The sequence below is a fragment of the Manis javanica genome, chromosome 6, assembly GCF_040802235.1.
Source record: "Manis javanica isolate MJ-LG chromosome 6, MJ_LKY, whole genome shotgun sequence".
Taxonomy (NCBI): Eukaryota; Metazoa; Chordata; class Mammalia; order Pholidota; family Manidae; genus Manis; species Manis javanica.
The window spans coordinates 27858456-27880661 of NC_133161.1; the positions used below are offsets into that span (position 1 = coordinate 27858456).

The 22206-nt window shown below is 36.0% G+C and overlaps 1 protein-coding gene across 6 annotated transcripts in view; it reads right to left on the reverse strand.

Moving 5' to 3' along the window:
• The window catches only part of PTPRZ1 (protein tyrosine phosphatase receptor type Z1), a 159653-nt gene that overhangs the window by 116003 nt on the left and 21444 nt on the right, over window positions 1-22206 (reverse strand). The window contains exon 1 of one of the 6 annotated variants that reach the window (XM_073238528.1): window positions 495-594. The exons of the other annotated variants lie outside the window; for them this stretch is intronic. Within the exon in view, the coding sequence (XP_073094629.1) occupies window positions 495-534 (40 nt within the window). The 5' untranslated portion in view covers window positions 535-594. Of the gene's footprint in view, window positions 1-494; window positions 595-22206 lie in introns of those variants that run through there. 6 annotated transcript variants of the gene reach the window in all.

Genomic DNA, 22206 nt, shown 5'->3' on the forward strand with positions numbered 1-22206 from the left:
AGGCATGAACACGTGCACACATACACACACACACATGCACACTTTAATGCTACAAAGTAGCCGAACATATGACAGGAAGAAGAAACAGAGTGGTCTTCAGGAAAAGAAACATCAGTGAGAAAGTAAGCACAGATCTAAGTTGGAAGGCGAGGATTCGAAAACTGGATTTATCAAAGTGGACTTTTCCAAGGTAAATAGTACTTGCAGAATTCACTAAGGAAAAAAGAAGAAGGGAAAGGAAGTCAGTCAATGACAGATATCTGGAAAGGCAGAGAAAAAGAAATAGAATTAGCGATGAATCTTAAAATCCTGGGGTGTAGCTCCAGGGGGAAGAACACCAAGAAGTTATCATACAGCCTGTCTTTACCTATTGCAATAGAAACTTTTATCTGGTATATATGCAAAGACATTTGTGAAACATAAATTTAGCTAATTATGGAGGTTCAGATAATAGGCTTATTTAAGATACAGTTGCAGTTCAAAATTATACTCACTGTTAATCACTTCAGATATAACCAAACTCTCTGAAAACATACTGCTTTTAAAAATGTATGCTATTATTCCCCTGTGGGGTAAATGAAAGTTTTCAACCAGAATTTCCTGCCTGGTGTGAGTCCATTTACATACCAATGAATGTTTACCACAGCAGAGCCTCCAGTGGATCTGGGGCAAGGGGTGGAGAAAAAAATGGTCATTCTCCCCCCTCCTTCATTCCTAGTATCTAATTGGTCTGGTGTTTGCCAGTCACCAGGGACCTGCCAATGGAGTTCCTGCTGGAAGGGGCGGGTGGGGGGAAAGATAGCAAGTGACGTGGATGGAAGGGACAGATGGTGTAGGGCCCGACTAGTGAACCCAAGCAAGCTGTAAGGAATAAAAGCCTTTCTCCCAACTTGCCCTTTCCCTTGACTTATTTTGGTTTCACCAGATTCACAGGGAACTTGTCCCAGGAGGGGAACTCCTCTTCCCCCTGGAGCTACACCCCCTATACTGTTTTCCAATTTCAACTACTTTCCAGTGTTAAAAAGAAGAGTTCCACTGGTAACCTCCCCTTTACAAAAGTCTAAAAATAAAAGTACTTTTTAATGTCTCAAAACTTAAATTGCACCTTATTTCCAAAGAGGAGGAAACATGAATTCATATCATTAAAGATAGGGAGTTCTGTAAAGAGATGAGTTATTAGAGTCCAGGTGATCTCATTATTTAAGTGTAAGGTTAAAGAAATGAAGAGGTAAATCCCTGAGACATTATAGTAAAAAAAAAATCAAATGATGAAATTATCAAAGGAGATAGAAGGATCGAACATAATGAATAATGTAAACAAATATAGCTATTTCTTCCATATGTTTGGTTTGGTAATCAAACATCCAATTAAATACAAATTTCTCATAGGACTAAGGAGGAGTTTGGACGTAAGCAACTAAATTTTATTGTTCGTTAACACTGAGGACTGTGTATGTTTTCACAGAGAGGAATGGTTTGTTGGCAATATGTCTACCAAACCTACTCAAAACTTTTCAATGAAAGTTCAAAAAACATTCACAGGCTTATCTTGGAAAAGTAGTCAGTATATTTTCCTATACTTACATATATGTGTTAATGTGATTTACTTACATTCTTAAAGTCAAGGTATTTTCTGTTAAAAACATGCTAATGATTTCTATCTTTATTACATGAGCAATAATACATGCATGTTTCAGATAAATTAGAAAAGATAAGCACAAATAACTTTAAAAATAACCTATAATCCCATGTCTTAAAGATAACCATTTTTTATAATTCTTGCATTTTCTAGATGTTATTTTATGCATATATAATAAACTTATACTTTACATAAATTGAATTATAATATTTCATTATGTGGTGACCCACTTTTTCTACATAATAACAAATCACTGATGTCTTCTCAAGTTAATAAATATGGTTTTACATTATCATAATAGTTCACTTGAAGGATTCCCTATGTTTTGGTCATTAAAATAAAAAATTGACTTAACTTGGAAAAACTTATCCCTTAGATTTAAATGGTATGAGCAATGAAAGTGTCCATTAAGCTAATTTGAGGTTTATGCACAAAATAAAGTCTGTAGGAGATTAACTTCTACTTTTTCCCATCAACCTTCTTCTACTACATCAACAAAACATTAAAATGGCACCAACTCATTGCTATAACATAACAGTGAACTTATTCTACCAGAAGAGAAAAGTCCAACTGTTGATGAAATAGTGATAATGGGAGCAAAAAGAGAAATGACATATATAAAAGAGCTAAAAATAATATTTAGAGTAGATAGAGAACCAAATCTGTACAAGAAAAGTACATGAAAGTAGGTAGAAAGCATGGAATTCATCAAATTAAAAAATTTTGGGCTATTATTTGTGTATTATTATGTTATTACACTATTAAATACTATTGATCTGCACAGAGTGTTTTATTATTTAGCAATCTCAATAATGTTTCTGTTACGAAGTCTATGCCTGTGTGCTCTCACTGACATCAGGAGTTGAGAGAGGATGTCTGCCATGTAGCTCTAGGATTAGGGTCACTTGGACAACAGGCACACTGAAATCACTGATTAAGGGACACAACAAGATTCCATTCACATTTACCAGGAAAAGCATAAAACAAGAAGGTGCATAAAGAAAGATATGAATTATTATTAATAATAGAAGAAAATGTGAATAAATAAAGACCTATCATATCCTTAAATGAGAACACTGAATCTGGGGAAGATATAAGTTCTTTCCATATTAATTGAATAGGTCAGATCTCAATAGGATGTCTTTAACTGGCAAAATTATTCTAAAGTTCACATAGAAATATAAATGGAAAACAATAGTTGATAAGAAAGTTTAGAAAAAGAGTGAAATAATGGGGGCTTGGTTAACTAGTTACTAGAAGATAAATTGACAGGCAAATCAATAGAACAAAGTATACAGCGCTAAATCAGACCTAGTGGAGATACCATGCTGAGGGAAAATCAGTCAGAGAAGGAAAGTCTGAAAGTTCAACCAATATTGAGAACACTGACTATCTGAAAACTAAAAAAGATAAATCACATTTCACGCACACATCAAAATAAAGTCCAAATAGATTAAAGACTGATTAAAAAATGATTCACAAAAACTATAAGGAAAAAATGTAAGTGAATATTTAATTTATTTTAAGAATGGGGAAGGCCTTTCTACACATGAAGAAAAGATATCACAAAGGAACTTCGATTCATAGTTTTCAAAATTTGTATATAAAAATGTTTAGTGATACAGAAATTATAAATGTTAAACTATTGCTCTCATGGCCAGAGCTCCAGCCATTCTGAATGTCTTATAATTCCTCAAACATTAAAGATCATTTTTCCTTGTGTTTTTGGTAATTGCTTGGCAGATAACTGGTACCTAATAAGCCCTCTTAAGAGAGAGCAAAAAGGGGGAAGATGGGAAGGAACCAAAGGAGAGAAGAAAATGAGATTCCCCAGGTCCTGGCTTTTCCTCCAAGATATAAATAAATTAAACAAATAAAGTACATTAAACAAATATAACAATATCTTCCAAATATGGAATTGTTACAAATGAAGAAAGGCAAATATATGAGCAGACACATTTTAAAATGCAAATATAATTAATAGAACAGTTAAACTTTAGTATCAAAGAAAAAAATTAAAATAACACGGACATAGCATTTTCCATCTATCAAATTGTCAACGGTTTATTATTGCTGTTCTTTTAATATTCATTGATGTCCAAAATATCTTTAGTTGTTCCTTTCCTACAGGTGTAAGTATGAACTAGTACGAACTTTCTAGAAAGTAAGCTGGCAATAGTTATCAAGTTTCTTAAAGTGCTACCTGTACTTTGTGAACAATTTTTAAATTAGATTTTTTTACTTTCACATCCTTTGAGACACTAATTCCACTCCAAGGAATATATTTTAAAATATTAACAGAGTTGAGAACAGCATCATATACCAGGGTGTTTACAGCATTGAAAGTAACAATAAACAATTGGAAAATGTGTTAATGTACAGAAAGTGGGGGAAGTTTAAAAACTATGTAATGTTCATAATATGAAATAATATGAATGCATTAAAATTATGTTTCAAAAATACAGATGTGGAGGAAAGCATGTGATTTAAAACATTAAGTTAAGTTATGATACAATTTTAAACATTACATATATTCAGAATTGTAAATTTCTCTGTGTGGTGCCATTGGAGGTGATTTTTACTTTTTTATATGTTCTTATGCTTTCTGTGTATTTAATGAGTTTGTATTAGTTAAATATATTAAAAATTTTAAGTGTATATGCATTTCTGAAAGAATATGTCTAGTTCTACAGCCAAACAGGTTAGAGACAAATATACAGACACATTTTGAAGACTGGGTAAAGAAAAACCCATTTTTCAATTCTCATTTGAATTTTACAATAAAACCTCCGTATTCACAGGAGACTGATGCAGTAACTAGCTTCAACAGCATTTTTAAGTGAAGTTTAGGAAATCATAGCCAAGCCTACATATGGTAGGCAACCTGAGCATTTCAGCTCCCAAGAAAATTAAAAACAAGAACCATAGCAAATAGGACAATGTAGCAAACTCACAGACCAGCTTACTGTTCATGAGGATCATCTATTTTCAGGTAAACCTTGAAACAGCATTTTAAAATTTTTGCCTTATTTCTGAAACAATACTTTTTTGCCTAGATAAAATTTATCTATCCATTAAGTAGAAAACATAAGTTAAGTAGGAAACATCCATTAAGTAGGAAAATCTGGCAACTTTATGAATTGGCAACCTACTCTGAAATAGGTGTGGACCATATGTTAACTCTGCTGCCAATGTGTTGACTGATTCATTATGTAGTTATGTTTGCACAAGACACAAAGGTTTTCTTGACTTCTTTCCATAGAATTGACTGAAAATTAATTTTGGTCACATGCTTCATTTAGATGTTTTTTAACTGGCCTAAAAAAAGGAACTTTTAGTCATAGGAAGTATATTCTTTATAATAAACAGGTGGATAATTTTTCAATGATTTTAATGAACTGAAATATTTTTGACTGTCAATATATTTTTATAAGCTTAATAATTAAAGCCACATGCTATTGCTTATTAAACCTACTTCGGCCTGGGAAACATTTCACAAAGAAATGGGTGAGAATGGTAGACCCACTAAATTTAAACCATTGACACATATCAATATTTTGTGTCTCTTTTCACTAATTCTTAGGGTCAGAAATCTAGACTCTCCTTTAGAGTCATGATTTTGGACAAGTCAATGTTTTTGCTTTTATTTCTACAATTGTAAAACGGGGCTAAGTATCCCCTATTTATTAACAAGATTCTGTTACAGATAGGGCATATGCTAAACCATTCTGAGCTCTGCAAGAACTGTGCTTACATTAACTCATACCATTTCCTGAATTTATTTTCAACTATTTAGTTTTTTCTTTCATTAGTGAAGCAAAATCCAAAAAATGTGACAATTATATCATGTGCACAGCATGTGCTTGTTCAGTCAAAATGATTCATCTGTCTACTGCCATCTGATTTTTAGCCTAATATATTCTTCAGTCTTAAATGTAAGTATGGACACTCAATGCAGATGGAAAATGCAAATCCCTATATTCAAATGTTGAACTGAGTTTCATAAGAACAATGTAAAGACTGAAAAACAAAATACTTATGTTTTTAATTAAACTTACAGAGATATCCTTACCTAACTTCCTAGCTATATTCCAAAATGGATACATTTTAAAAAGTACGATTTTTAAAACATTTTTTCTTTCACCTTGAGAAGACTTAAGGCAGTTTGAAATCATTGCTTATTTAAAAGTTCGTATTGTTTACACTTTAAAGAGGTTCTTTATTTTAGAACCACTTTCTCCATTAGCATTTTGAAGGAATTAAACGCTTTGATGACATCCTTAATGAGTTGATTTTCAAGCACTTGCCTATATTAGTCACTGATTTTGTTTGTAACTGTATAACAATGGTTATGTCTATTGCTTTATCAGTATAGATGTTTCATTGCCACTAGGCTATCAAGCAATAATTATTACTCATCATCTTATTTTGCCCTGTTTTAAATTTATTTGAAGTGAGTGGATAGTGCTCAAATCCTATTGGCTCAATTGATTGGCACGGTGCAGGAATGTTCTATCTGGCTCACAGAATCATGTTATTTGCTTCACTTTCTTTTGCCTGATACTTTTACATCCTGTCCACCTGCTCCCCCAGTGATGCCTCTACTCTTTTCAAAAGATCTCACTTGTACTTTCGTATCTCTCTCATGTAGCTATGTGCATTTGCCATGGAACTTGGTATCTCCATGATGCTCATTCTGTGAACCACCTAAAATTACTTTAAAAAAAGAAGAACCAAGCACAAACACACTTACCTTCAAGTCTTGCACTGGGGACCCAGCCTGACCAATGACAGCGCTGGGTCTACTGGGCCACTGTTGTTAATAGCGTTTCCCAACATTTGCTTGAAACTTGAGAGCTCTCTGCAGTGGCAGATGCTCAAAGATGCTCATTAGGTTGCCTAGATAACCCAGGTTTACTGCACTCAGAGGAACAATATTTAAAAAGCATTCCTGTTAGTACATAATTAATAGCCTTGGAGAATACAGCTCATGAGTTTCTTTTTACACACAATATAAATGGTTGTCCAGGGGTTGGATATTATTTATTTTAGAATAGTTAACTCAGCTGGAACAAATACGTTTGCTCTCCAGGTTTGCTGTTCCATTTGTGAAGATGTCAAGAGACTGAACAAGTTAATACAGTGTTTTAGACCTGGACGGAAACCAGGCCTCTGCTGGCATTTTGCCCTTCAGTTACTGGGCCACTGGGACACCTCAAGATAATTAGCATAATATGCAGTGTCTAATGTGATAATAGTGCTGAAATGAAAAAGAGCATCTTACAACAGACTAAGGGTAGCATCTTTGCACCTCAAGGGAACACAAAGGTGTTTTTTATGAGGGGATTTAGGTCTTGAAATTTACATATATTATGAAGACTTAAGATGTTGAAATAGGACGTCTGTTTTCTTTTGTTTTCTTTTGTTTTTTAAACATCTAAGTGGATTCACACCTTTGTGAAGGTTATACTTTTGCCATTAATTTCACTAACGCCAAATGTTTTTTGTTGGAAATGTTTAATTAATCATCTATCAAATGTCTAGCCAAAGACACACTGATTAAATCTTAGAAATAAATCTTATAATATCCATTTTGTGTTCAGGAAAAGGATTTTTAATTGATGTCTTGAGTTGTACAATAAAAAACAATTGAGTGAGAAATCTAAGATTATAAAGAAATGCTATAAAAGACACTTCAAGTTTACTCTTAAATATAAAAATAGTAAACATTTGATTAAAATAATACTTCCTCCCATATTTATTCTTCAAAAGGTCATATTGCCTGAATATAGATTACAGGAAGAAAAGATAAGATCTGAATGTTTAATGACCTTGTGTCCTTACATTTAGCACTAACCTCTCATTAAAGATTTTATAATCATGTTATCTGGTTTACAGCTACTTGCCTCCTATGGTGCCTCAACGTTTCCAACCAAGGGTGCCTCTCACAAAAATAAAAAGCTATTTTTCATTTGCGATACTCAGAAAAGCTGTGTGTCATAATGGAAAGAGACCAGAACTAGACGGGCCAGAACTAGGAATGTACATCCTGGCTTTTAAACTTCCCGGCTGTGTGCCTTTCGAAGAGTCATTTTCCCCATCAGTTCCTCTATCTGAAAAATAAGGTGTTCTTATACTAGTGAGGTGGTTTGGAATCAAATCACTTAATTTATTTTAATGTGTTTATAAAGGTAAGATTAATGTACTCAAAGATGCTTTCATATGAGAAGTAAACTGAATCCACTTACAAATTATTTTCTACAGTGAACAAATGTTATTTAATGTATGGCTAAGGCAAGAGTTTTCTCTATCCTTCCTTTTAAGTTCCATGTGAGATATTACCCAATTATATTGTTTAAAATAATTACCTCTATCTATTATCTCTATGTCCAATTCAATGTTTCTGCATAAGTCTTATTTCCCCTATCTATAGAATGGACATAATAATTATATCAACATATGCTTGAGACAAAGCACATGTAGCTATTAGACCAGATGTACATGTGTTTTATGTTTAGAGTTCACCCCGCTGTTGTTTTTTTTCTCAACTTCAGCAATTTCACTGACTCATTATTTTCTCTGCAAAATGACAAACTTAATTTGCCAACAAATGGCAAGTCATTTTACATGAAGATACACTATGCTCACTGAATTTCAACACAAGAAGTACACATTTTTCTGTTTATATAGCCAATTTTACTCAGTAACATACTTAATTGAAAAGATTTGAAGAAGTCAGCAATCAATAATATATACATTTTAATTTAATTACACTGAAATCAGTTAATTTTTAAAGGTGAATAGTTACAAAAGTAGCTTCAGAATGAATGGGCACAAATAATTCTCTACAACATATTAGCAACACCCAGAGTTTAGATTTTGACATCCTCAACATACCTACACCTGACATGAATCCAGAACAAAGTAAGAGCCACAAAGACTATCCCACAGTAATGCACCAAATACAGGCAAGAGTGTTTAATGTAAAGGAGAAAATCTGAGGCAAGAAATTCAAATAGTATTTAAAAAATTAAGTGACAGCAGGTAGATGAGTAAGTAAACCAAACAATGATTACAAATCAGAAAGATAATCTCAAAAATAGTAATGGACTATTTAGTGATAGCCTTCATTCCTCAGCAGCATCTTAAGGAATTATTATTGAGGAGAATATTGATATGAGATGTCGTGTGAAAAGTTAAATTATACTACAGATATTTCTAACAAAGTGGAAAAACCTATTTATATTTTAGAATGATTTTTATAAATTGATGAGATTTTAAAATATTTTGTGCTTTAAAAGATGTATTTCAGTCACTTAAAAATTCAATTCTGTGGAATGCCCTGTTCCATCAGAATGATGCCAAATGAAATGTTCATGGATAGTTACTTTAACATAAAGTGGCTTTATATTAAATTCCATGCATAGTGACACTTAGCTTTAATAAAACAGGGCATTTTCAAGAATATCACAAACTAGCAGCATAATGGCTAAAGTTCTTTAACCTTTCAATCAAGTTGTAAGAAAACAGTAGCTATGGAAATACAACTTATTGTAAACTACCTTTTTTTAACTTCAGAAAAAATAGCTTACAAAAAATATCAACCCCTTCAGTTTTGAATGCTATGTATGCACTCCGACTAACAAAAATGTTTCACTTCACGTAATTTTTAAATGAAAAGAATATTCTGTGAGGATGGTATTCCCAGCAGCCTCTATGATATCAGAACAAGGAGAATTATTTGGGCCAAAAAGTCTGGGATTTCCTAAAGAGATCCCAGCCAGACCCCTTGAATCTTTGCATTTGCTTTTTATCTGAACACCCCTAGTTACCACAGAGGCCAGAGAATGCACTGCTCCTGAGCAGGGAGTGTCTGGTGATTTGGGGTGGTGGTCTACACCAGGGGAACTGATGGTAATACAACACCCTGCCAGTCAGCAGGAGTGTATATGCTGTGTATTGTGATGCCCCAGTGAACCTTTCTTACCACATCTCATAGACCACCTCTGTCTCCTCTCGCTAGCACATCCAACAGGAACTAACGTTATTTTATCAGCCTCTAGTACAATGTTTCCCTTAATGCCCAGTCCACCAAATCACTTAAGGGAAACCCAGCAGTGCTGTAGGCTATAACAAGAAACCCCTGGGATGTTTTTGTCTGTAAAACCAGAATGGTGCCTGGCATACAAGTGAAAAAATGAATGAAAGTTATAAAGCTCACACAGTGTTCAGTTCTACAGTCAGGAGACGTATAGCAAGTACCCAGTAAAGTACCCAGCAAAAACTCTTCAAGAAGGAAAGGCACTGAAGATTTTATTTCATGCTCATCTATGTAATCTCTTTATATTTTGCTTTTAATCATATTTTTCATTTTCGTTTTTAAAATAGCACTGACCAACCAACAAAGATTTTTCAGCAAAAAGAAAAAAAGATTAATAGATGATTTACGATTTTAATGAACTCTATTCTTTGAATTCAAGGCATGTCTTGAGGATTTTTCACAAAAACAATTAATCCTTTTCATGGCTTAATGCTGCTGTAACTTCCTACACGCAGCTAGCAGATTGCCATGGACACCCAGTCCAGTGCTTTCTCACTTTCAAGGTCTTCAGAAGTTTACATTTGGGTAAAAGAAGAAAGAGCAGTAGAATCTTTTCTATTCATAAAGCTTACATAAACAACAGGCACCTTTCTAAGTGATAATACGAATCAGTACCAGAAATTTGTAATACGCTAAATTTTCTTTTCTACACAAATAACAAAAGTAATGCTTTAAAAATGTAGATACTACCAAGCAACAAAAACCAATGATTTAAGACAGTGGGAAACATATGACTTCACAGAAGTGGAACAACCCAGAGCTCAGAAAAGCAATGCTTAAATGGGACCATATATACAGGTAAAAGTATGCGATTTAAAAACTAAGTATCATCCACATAGTTGGATAATCCTAGGCAACAGTTTCAGGTTTTCCCAGCAATAAAGTTGGATTATTTTTGCCTGAACTTTATGAATGATTTCCTGAATTTACTCAATCTATGTAAATATGTTCAGAACTCTTTTGGTTAAATATTAAATAATTAGAAATCCCACTCAATCTTATTCTACTGTACTGACAGCATTCAATTAAAAAAAAAAGTGAGAGAGAGATTTCCCCAGTATCTGCTGTCTAAGGTAAGAGAACAGTCTCATTCTCTATGTAAGCAATTCCAAGATAAGCTTTCATTTTACATACCCTCTATGTGTAGACTTAGCATATTTATAAAATTAGCACAGGTTAAATGTAGCTTCATTTGCTCAAATACATATTTGCTAAGTAAATGAATTAATTCAATGATTGTGAACACGAGATGTATCAAATTAAGCTAAACATTCAGATACCGCTTCTACTCCAAGCAGGTTGCTGGTGCTACAGATGAAGTCTGTCCAGGGTCAGTTCCCTTAATGCAGGGCTTCTCCAACCTTTTCATATCATGACTCACTCAGATAGAAAATGATAATTTTTGCAGAGTGCTGAGGCAGCACATAGACCCTAAGAGATGACTAACAGGCACACCTGTCAGTCACTAGAGGCACCATGGCTCAATGAGAAGGGAGTGCTAATACCTTCCAACTTCTTACCCCAGGGCCTTTGCTCAGCCATTTCTTTGCCTGGGCATCTCTGCTCTCCCTTCTGTGTCCTTACCCATACCCAGTTCTTTTCATTCTTTGTGCGGTATCTTAATATCCCTTATTCAAAAAAGTTTTTCCTATTATGACTCTTACGCAGTTTTTCTCAGAATTATAACTGAATACTAATTTGTGTAAAAAAAGTTTGTTTTCTAAGCAAACTTTATAAATGCTTATAGATAACAATTTGCTCCCCTAAATTGCTATCCAGAAATGAATCTAATATTTTTAATAGAAAAAAATGTTATTAATAAGTGTAATACTGAAACTTTCATTAATTTTAGATATGAGTTTTATATCCTAAAGCACAAAAATCTTCATCTTTAGAACCTAAACCCAAGCTAAAGAGATTATAAAACTTGTTGGAAAAGTTTCTACAAAAGCTTTTTGTTGTTGTTAGCTATGTTATTGTACCATTCTACACTAATGTGCTGAAATGTTGCTTTTAGAAATAATCATATTTTCTACCATTTTATTAATGTTATGTACCATTTTATCAACCTACCTCATATCACTTCTCTTCACCTACTTTGCCTCCACCCACACTCAAACCATGGCCATCTTGTCTATGAAATAATTCAACTGCCTCCCAACTGGTGTCTCGTTTTGCGCATCTCTCCATTCTTTCTGCCCTTCCTACCTATAATCCCTTCAATATCAAGCTAATTGATATTCAGCCAATATATACGGATTGCCCGTTGCATGCCAAGCACCACACAGGCACACGGGATGTAATGATGAAAAACCAACCCGACAACCAACCAGTACCTTGTCCTTGCAGAGCTCTCATTTTATTAACAGGAGACAGAAAGGAAACGAGGAAGACAGTAAATAAGTCAATCATACGGTAGGTGAGGAGGCGATAAATACTATGCAGAAAACCTTTGGGGCAGAATAAGGCAGATGAAAGAGCTGGTGTGGTCAAGGGTGTTCTGGGTGGGAAGGTGCCATTCAAGCAAAGACTTGAAGGAGATGAGTGAGCAACCCCACAGGTACCCGAGGGGAGCGCAGTCCCGGCACTGGCACAAAGTTCCTGAGACAGGATGACACCCTGGGTACCTGAGGAACAGTAAGGAAGCCAGCGTGGCTGAAGCAGAGAGAGAGGGCAGGAAAGAACAGCCCAAAACGAGGGTGGAAAGACAAAAATGGTCCCTTCTTGTCTGCTCTGCAAACTTCCAACATCCACCAGACTAATTATTTTCCTTTTAAAAAATATTTATTTTTATCAAATGATGCCTAGATGTAGTTTAAAGCTTCAAGTGCTACTGCAAGAACAAGAATGGGGAATAGCTGCGCCAGCTTCATCTCGCTCCACCTTGCTCATCTGGTTTCCTAAAGGCACAATTTTCAACTCTTTTAGCTGTCTCCTCTGCAACTGAACTCACAATTTTTGAAGACATAGTTTTACTGGGATTTCTTGACTTACAAATTTTAGATACTATATATTTTATTTTGATGGCTGTGTTTATCCTCCAACTTAGCCCCATTCTCCCCCAACTTCCAATATGGAGATCATATTTGAGAAATATTCAACATTATAATTATGGAATGTTGGTGACTACAAAGCAAAGTAGTATAGTGTGATTACACTTCCTTCCTAATCAGTTTTCCCTTTTTCTTGCAGTTAATTAATGCCTTTTAAAATTTTGATTAGTTACCTCAGTACCAATTGTTAATTTTCTCCAAATCCGTAAAACCTTTCTAGATCCCTAAAGCACCCATAAGTTTCAAAATTGTCTGATGTGGTCAGTGGAACTAGGTCATATAGCATTTCTATTTTCTCCTGAAATCATTCTGTTCCATTTGGTGGCACCACAGCCTGCTGACCAGCTGGTTTTCCTTGTTCTGATGGCTTATAATCATTCTGATTCCCTCGGGTTTTCCTCCATTCCGATTGCTGTTCCACTGATGCAACCTTGGTTTCCTGAATTCCATGAATTCTTCCTTCTGTTTAGTGGAATACTGAAGCACACACTTCAAAAGCTTCTGAGAAAAAGTAAGAGAAGTTTTGAGATTGTCTATGTCTGAGATTGTCAGTTTCCCAAAGAATCCCAGATCTTTCTGATTGATCTAATCCCATGTTTACATGGCTTTATTAGAGGCTACAGTTGGGAAGTGGGGGAAGGCACCCTTCACCATATGCAATGTGTAAGGCAGCTATCCTTGATTAATCAGCTTATGACTCCCTTGTCCAGGACTCTCTTCACAAAAGCTAAGAAGTAGTGCAAGAAATACCAGGGTGACAGCTGACTGCAATAGGGTCCGTTCTCTTTGCAAATAAATCCCCCAGAAGGTGCTGCCTCCAATTGCTGATGGTTTTTTTTGGACTTGGAACTCTTAGGCATTTGTTTTTACCCAAGGACAAACAACAGCAATTCCAAGGCAAGAGGAAATGCCCAGCATCCTGCTGCAGAATTAAATTATCTATAGTTTCTTTGGTTAAATAAACATGAACAGCAGCACATCCTTAGGCTCAAATCAGTCAAAGAGCATTAAGTGCTTTAAAGGTAGACATAGGTCTACATATAGTTCAGTTCAAAAATCTTGAGTGAAATATACTGAACAACTCTTAACAAGCAGCAAAAATGAAATTATTTTAAATCTATCAATCAAGCCAAGGACCCACCTATAATTCTTAGGTCCATGTGAAAACTGAAATAGTATAGAATACTTAATGTATTATTTTTCTAGGTAGGTGAACAAAATTATGTGTGTGTTTATTAAAGTAGCACTGACAAGAAAGTTATGCTTTCTATTGGAATTAAGTTTTCATTATTTTTAGACATCAAACTATACATTCTAGAAATTACAGAATTTATTCCTTTGAATTCTAAAACTTTAGAAGCTACCCTTTCAAACTTGCTGAACACGAAAATTACATGAGTCAATTATAAGGCCTGATTATAAAGCCCACTAAAATTTTGTTAACAAAGAATTAAAATTTATTTCCTGCCTCATGGGAATGGTGACAGAAACAAATTTATTTATTTACTGTGTTAAAATGGAATAATCAAAATGTTAAAGCTCAGTGATTACAGTCATCTAAGAACATGCTAAGAGTTTGAAACCTGCACAAAAAGATATGATCCATAGTAGATACACTGTAAACATCAGTTGAAAAAAGTGAATGAATAAATGAAATAAGCAGAAGAAATTACATTCAAGGACTTGCTAAAAGTTAATCTGAATATATATTAAATGTGTTCCAGTCTTTAGATCACCAAAAAATAGTAGGTACCTGGACCTTAAGAGTGTGAAGAAAAAAGAAAATATGGAAATTCAAGTGAGAGACCTCCTTTGAATCTAAATTACTCTTTATTATTCGGCAAAATGAGTATGCCTTGAAGCAACCACCGATAGATCCCCAATAATTTCCCGTTCTGGCTGGTCATGTGTTTGGCAAGAAGATATGCTGCTCTTTCACTTCCTCCCTGAGCAGGGGGAAAAGGAACCGAAGGATAAGGGAACATGAGCCATTTTTCAGGTTTCCCACTCAGGAGACTGGCTGCCAGTTGGAGGCACCACAGAAGGAAGAGAATGGGAAGGAGGGGTGAAGACTGAGCTGGGAGGCAGAGGACAGTCTGGCACCAGGTCTCCCACATCAGGGATCCATGCAGGCTCTGTCTCAGCCTCCTTCAAAAAAAAACAAACACATGACCCAAGAGACATTCAGCTTTTGGACCCCACCCATGGAGGACGTTAGCCAGAGAATGAGCATCTACCAAGGAGGAGGGGATTACTAGAATAATCCTTTCCTTTTCTTCTTGCTGACTCTTAAATTAGAGGAGTATTTAAGAGGGAGGAGGGGTAAAGAGCCAAAGGGCAGATTAAGTCTCTCTATACTTCAAATTCCTCAGGCTTGCACTATGGAATTTGAGTAAAAGAGACTCCAATGGTCCCCTTTGAAATGGTAAAAGATGGGCAAAAGATGGGTAAAAGATGAGGTTTGAACTGAGTTTGAGTTTGAGTTTGAGTTTTTTAAGCAGAACTGGGCTTGTAAAAACCGAAAGTGACCAGCTAGTAGTGGAACAGGACCAGGAAAACACCATTACATGAAAGGAAAGTAGAATTCAACAGACAATGAGTGAACTCAATGACTGGGTCAAAAAGAAAAGAGCTTATATTTATATTCCACTGGGATGATGCTCCTTAATAGCTGTAATTTCACTCAAAAATGAACAACAAAACCCTTGTTTTCTTTCAACTTGACTTAAAGTCTAGTAATTCAAAGCCGAGAAATCAAGTGCTTTAACAACAAGCGAATTATATCATAAAATTTATCTCTACCATGTTTCTCACTGTCAAAAAATGAACATGACAACAGCTTTTTAACTAAATAAGTGGTGTTTCAATTGATAAATGGTAACTAGAGAATTCCTAGCAGATTCATGCCTTACCCACAAAGAATAGTTGCCCAACCTTAATTAAGTGATGCTATCCTAATTGTACTGGGTTGGTATCAAGTATGCACAACAACAGTATTACACTGTATAATATACAACAGGGGCCAGAGACTGGATAGTCTGGTTCTCCTCTGTCTTCCCAGCACTCAGCCCAGTGCCTGACTCCTAAAAAGTTCTTCAAGGTAAATGAATGCAGAGATCATTCCATCAAAATAGGGAATTTGTGACAAGCAGCTGTCACCTCTTGTTTTTTCTTTCTCCTACATTAATGAGTAAATCTGCTGATTTTTCTACAAGGGTAGAAAAGAAATACAGAAAGCAATATTTGAAGGTTTTTGCTGCACTGTGGACATGCAAGGACATTACAAATAAACCATTATAAATGAACTAAATAAAGAAATTAATAACCTTTCTCACGACATTAGATTATAAAAGGTGAAGGAAAATTTGGGATAACAAATTACTGGAAGAAACAAATCTTTCTTGCTCTGCTATGCACTTATGGAATAACTTCTAAAACCATTTTAGTAAACAGAATCAAAGGCCAAGCAATTGGTATTTTCTATAGATACTCTCCTTTAATAAAATATCCAAAGACTAATTATAAACAAAGTCCAGTTTGACTTATGAAATATTTCCTCCATCAAATTTAGAATATACCAACCAATGAAAACTTTTTTGGTAACCAAATAATACTGTAATATTCACTGAATCATTTGTTTGTGATACATATTTTCTATTATATCCCAGAATGAACATCGAGATTTTAAGGTCTTGTTTCCCCAGCTGCTAAACATTTTAACAAAATAAATAACATCTTTTTACAATAATATTTACCTAATTTAGCTTTTATTACATTGTTTAGGAATTTTGTTTGCATCATCCCTATGTTTAGTTTTGTTTTCTCACTTTGAGCAGATTGTAAATATGAAAATGAGATGACAGTTACCCACCCTTTCCTAACCTCAGTTCTAACTACCAGGAGTTCCAGGACCCAAGCTTTCAAAAAAGGTAGAGACAAAGGTCTTAAATGATCATTCTGTTCAAATGAAATCTGAGCTTTCAGTAGCTTTAAAGATAAAACAACTTCCGATAACATGAGAAACAAATTTGAACTTGTATAGATAGTTGAATTTACCTGAACCTGAACAGTTGAATTTACTGTTCAGGGTGGTACACATAAAATATTAAGAATATAGGGGAAGAGAACCAAGATGGCAGTGTGAGTAGAGCAGCGGAAATCTCTTCCCAAAACCACATATATTTTTGAAAATACAACAAATACAACTAATCCTAAAAGAGAGACCAGAAGACACAGGACAACAGCCTGACTACATCCACACCCACAAGAACCCAGCGCCTCGCGAAGGGGGTAAGATACAAGCCGTGACCCGGTGGGACCCGAGCACCCCCTCACCCCAGCTCCTGGCGGGAGGAGAGTGGTCGGAGCAGGGAGGGAGAGGGAGCCCAGGACTGCTGAACACCCAGCCCCAGCCATCCGCACTGGAGCACAGACACAGTGTGTGCGTGGGGTGCTGGAAACTAGGGAAACAGGACAGTAAGACCTGTGAGCGGGTCCCTGCAGCCGGCACACATGGGACAAAGAAAAGCGAGTGCTTTTTGAAAGTCCTAAAGGGACAGGGACCCCACAGCTGGGTGGAAGCACCCTGGGATACTTAGCTCAGCAGCTGCGAATCCCGGGGAACTCTGGGCGCCTGAACCCCTGCAGCGCAGCTCGGAGGCCCCTCACTGCGATAAACAGCCTACAGTCTGTTCCCCCTCTGACACGGCTCCGCCACATTGGAACAGCAGCCTGAGGCAGGCCATGCCCACAGCAACTGCAGAGCTAAATAAACTCCATAGCAGCCGGGCAAGATCAGAAGCCCCATTTGCATGCAGCTGCCCAGCACAATCTGCTAGAGGCCACTGTTCTCCCAGAAGAGGAAGGCCATAAACTGGCAAGAAGGGACTTTCTCTTACCCAACACACGTGACAGCTCCCCACAAATATATCTATCACCATGAAAAGGCAGAAGAAATTGATACAGACCAAGATCACAGAGGCAAACCCTGAGAAGGAGATAGACCTAACCAGCCTTCCTGAAAAAGAATTAAAAATAAAGCTCATAACCATGCTGATGGAGCTGCAGAGAAATATGCAAGAGCTAAGGGATGAAGTCCAGAGGGAGATTACAGAAACGAAACAATCTCTGGAAGGATTTATAAAAAGAATGGATAAGATGCAAGAAGCCATTGATGGAACAGAAACCAGAGAACAGGAATGCATAGAAGCTGATGCAGAGAGAGATAAAAGGATCTCCAGGAATGAAAAATATTGAGAACTGTGTGACCAATCCAAAAGGAACAATATCCACATTATAGGGGTACCAGGAGAAGAGAGAGAGAAAAAGGGATAGAAAGAGTATTTGAAGAAATAATTGCTGAAAACTTCCCCAAACTGGGGGAGGAAATAATCGATCAGACCATGGAAGCACACAGAACTCCCAACAGAAGGGACCCAAGGAGGACAAAACCAAGACACATAATAATTAAAATGGCAAAGATCAAGGACAAGGACAGAGTTTTACAGGCAGCTAGAGAGAAAAAGGTCACCTACAAAGGAAAACCCATCAGGCCATCAGGCTATCATCAGACTTATCAACAGAAACCTTACAGGCCAGAAGAGAATGGCATGATATATTTAATGCAATGAAACAGAAGGCCTTGAACCAAGAATACTGTATCCAGCATGACTATCATTTAAATATGAAGGAGGGATTAAACAATTCCCAGACAAGCAAAAGTTGAGGGAATTTGCCTCCCACAAACCACCTCTACAGGGTATTTTAGAGAGACTGCTCTAGATGGGAGCACTTCTAAGACTAAATAGATGTCACCAGAGAAAATAAAATCACAGCAAAGAAAGTAGACCAACCAAATACTAACTAAAGGCAAAAAATAAAATCAACTACCCACAAAAGCAGTTAAAGGAAGCACAAAAGAGCACAGAATAAAACAACCAACATATAAAGAATGGACAAGGAGGAATAAGAAGGGAGAAAAATAAAGAATGACCAGACAGTGTTTAAAATAGCTCAATAAGTGAGTTAAGTTAGACAGTAATATACTAAAGAAGCTAACTTTGAACCTTTGGCAACCACGACTCTAAAGCCTGCAATGGCAATAAGTACATATCTTTCAATAATCACCCTAAATGTAAATGGACTGAATGCACCAATCAAAAGGCAGAGAATAATAGAATGGATAAAAAAGCAAGACCAACCTCTATGCTGCTTACAGGAGACTCACCTCAAACCCAAAGACTATAGGAACAAAGAAAGACTGAAGGAACAAAACAGCAGCAGAATCATAGAACCTAAGAATGGACTAACAGTTATCAAAGGGAAAGGGACTGGGGAGAAAAGGAGGGAAGGGAGGGATAAGAGTGGAGAAAAAGAAAGGGGGCATTACGATTAGCATGTATAATGTTGGGGGGGCATGGGGAGGGCTGTGCAACACAGAGAAGACAAGTAGTGATTCTACAGCATCTTACTACGCTGATGGACAGTACTGTAACGGGGTTTGTGGGGGGGATTTGGTGAAGGGGGGACCCTAGTAAACATAATACTCTTCATGTAATTGTAGATTAATGACAACAAAATAAATAAATAAATAAATAAATAAATAACTGCCTGGCACTCAGGGCATGCTGTATGAATGGTCATGACTGGAACCTGCTCCTGGAAATTCAAATGTCCAAAATCAGTCACCATCTTTTAATATGATATTTAAGATCCAGAGTACCAGGACAAGAGTAGACATGCAGTAATTTTATTCAAAAGTGTTAATTAATTTATTGTAATAGAAACTGTATGCAATGGTAAAAGGGTAGTGGTACCTAAATAGGTAGGACACTAAATATGAAATGAGAGACAAGTAAAGCTTAACATGAATGTATACAATTCATGTTAAAAAAAAGTCATGCCAGTGGTCCAAAACCTTGACTTCATAGTGGGAATATTAGTTCTCTAGCAAAGTATCTAAGTAATTTTAATTTGCTAAAAAAAAAACACACAAAAAAAACCCTTCCAGCAAGTAGGTCTTATTTTAAATTATCCAAACACTTGTTTTTATTTGACAGTTTCCACATCATATTTCAAACAAGAATTTATTGATGTATGACCGACATACAAAAAGCTATAGATTTTTTTTGTTTAAAAATGGTTTTTCAGCTTTACTGAGGTATAATTGGGAAATAAAATTTTCAGATATTTACAAAAAAAATATTAAGAATATAATGAAACAAGAAAAATGCAGAAAATATATTTGAGAGATCTGGAAATCATTTATGAATGTGTCTCCAAGTATTAGAAGTTAGGGACATCATGACTGATAGTAAATGTATTCGATCTGAATTGGGATGCGAACTGTAATGCCTCACAGGATTTGCAAAGAAGAGGAAGATCACAGAGATATGTTCTTATCATTATTGTTTCAGCCCAATGGAAGCCAATAGCACTGAAAGGCTTTTGAAGCTAAGAACTGTTTAATATCCTGGGACTTGAATATTAAGACAATCTGAGAGAGAGGGAAAAAAAAGTAAGACAGTTTCCTGGTCTTACCCAGGAAAATTTAAAATACAGCACTAATCTGATAATGAATGAACAGAAGCATTAGCTGGATGCGCTGAGTTCTTTCTGTACTGTCACTTACCAATTCCCCATGCACTCCCATCACCAACCATTCTGTTCCAAGCCACCTTCTACTTCTATTATTTTTCTTCTCCTTCTCTGTCTTCCTTCTTCCTTCTTCTTCCTCTTCTTTTTCTTTTCTTTTTTTACTTAAACTAGGTCAACCAGTGGATCCACTATATCACAAGGTTTTAGAGAAAACATGAGTGTTTAAAAACACCAGTTAAATCACCGACTGAGTAATGGATGCCTAAAATGGATAACTTCGCCTTACATACCATCATGCTACTTCTATTTCTGACACCACAGTCATATATGTTTCTTGATCACTTGATCTTTTTGCCCAGTGAGCAGTGAATGTATTCACTGCATGTTGCTTGGAAAGCTGATGTGCACATGTCCAAGTGGAAAAATGCTGTGAGACAGGCAGGAAGACAGTGGTTCAAGTTTCCCTCTTAGCAGGGAAAGTGATGAGGACCTTTCAGCTTTCTAAAAGGAGGGATCTTGGTGAAATATGGGCATTAAGATAGGCAATTATACAGAACCTATGTGACACAGAGTGACAGATCTACCAGACAACACTGTGCCCCTGGCTGTGGGGACAGACAATGCATAAAAGGAGTTTAAGAGCAACAATGACAAATGTCCATACTTTTGAAAGCACCAGGGCAGCAGTAAGTCAGAAACTGAAAGTATCACTGCAAAAAACTTCGAGATTCTGGTTTTTTAAAATAATCTTTTTGCCTTTTTTCCTCCCAAAGAGATTAGTGCTTTGAAACATGTATGCTAAGATACGTCAACCCTTAACTCTTACCACTGTTATGAGTAAAGCCATTTTCACTTAATGGGGAGGAAAACAAAAGCTTTGGAGTCAGCAGATCTGGGTTCAAATCTTAGTGCTGCTACCTTCCAGTTGTGAATTTAAGGAAACTAAAAGATGAATGAGCACAAGAGCACTGTTCATCATAGCATTATAAAGATTATATGAGAACACAAATAGGAAGTATTTGGTACCTGAACATCTCAACAAATAGTTATCATTAATAATGAAAATATCAATTAAGCTAGTGTCTCTCTTCACACTGACAATGTTGACTATTAAATAAACCCATTGTCAACCTAAAATTAAGGCAAGTTGCCAATGGAAGGAAAAACAGACTGGAGTCATAGATACGGAACAGTGAAAAACATCCCATTCCAAAGAGCCTGTTGCCTCGATCCTTCAAAATATCTACCTATACTTACACCAGTTACAGAATCATTGGACATAAATGTACTTCTCTTTTAAAATATACTTATGTCCTTATTAATTTTGGTCATTTATAGCCCAGCATGAATCACATTGATCAGATAATCAGTGAAGAAATATGTAACTGGGTAGTCAAGATAAAGACATAGAGATTTAGTTAGGGAAACAGGAAAAGCAGCTGACCAATGAGGGAGCCCAGAAACTTGGCAAGAAGAACCCCGAGAAGGTGCAGACAGAGCAGATGCTGGCTTTCCAAGTACAACCTTTATGTATCTGGGGAGGGAAGGAGAAGCATACATCCAGGAGGGGGAAAGTTCAACTTGCTAAGTTAAACTTCCTTTCCTTTACGATTTGTCTGGGTTTCTGTAAGACCTGTCTTCTGCATTTCACTGAAAATGACTTTCTTAAACTTTTTGGTATATAGACTAGGTTGCCAATTCTTTTTATATCTTTTCCTCATTAGGCCAATTTAAGGCATCATGAAGACTCTCAAGTGGTACTTTAAGACAGATCCTTGTATCTGAGATCAGTAGGGTTTAACAGTAGAAGATCGATG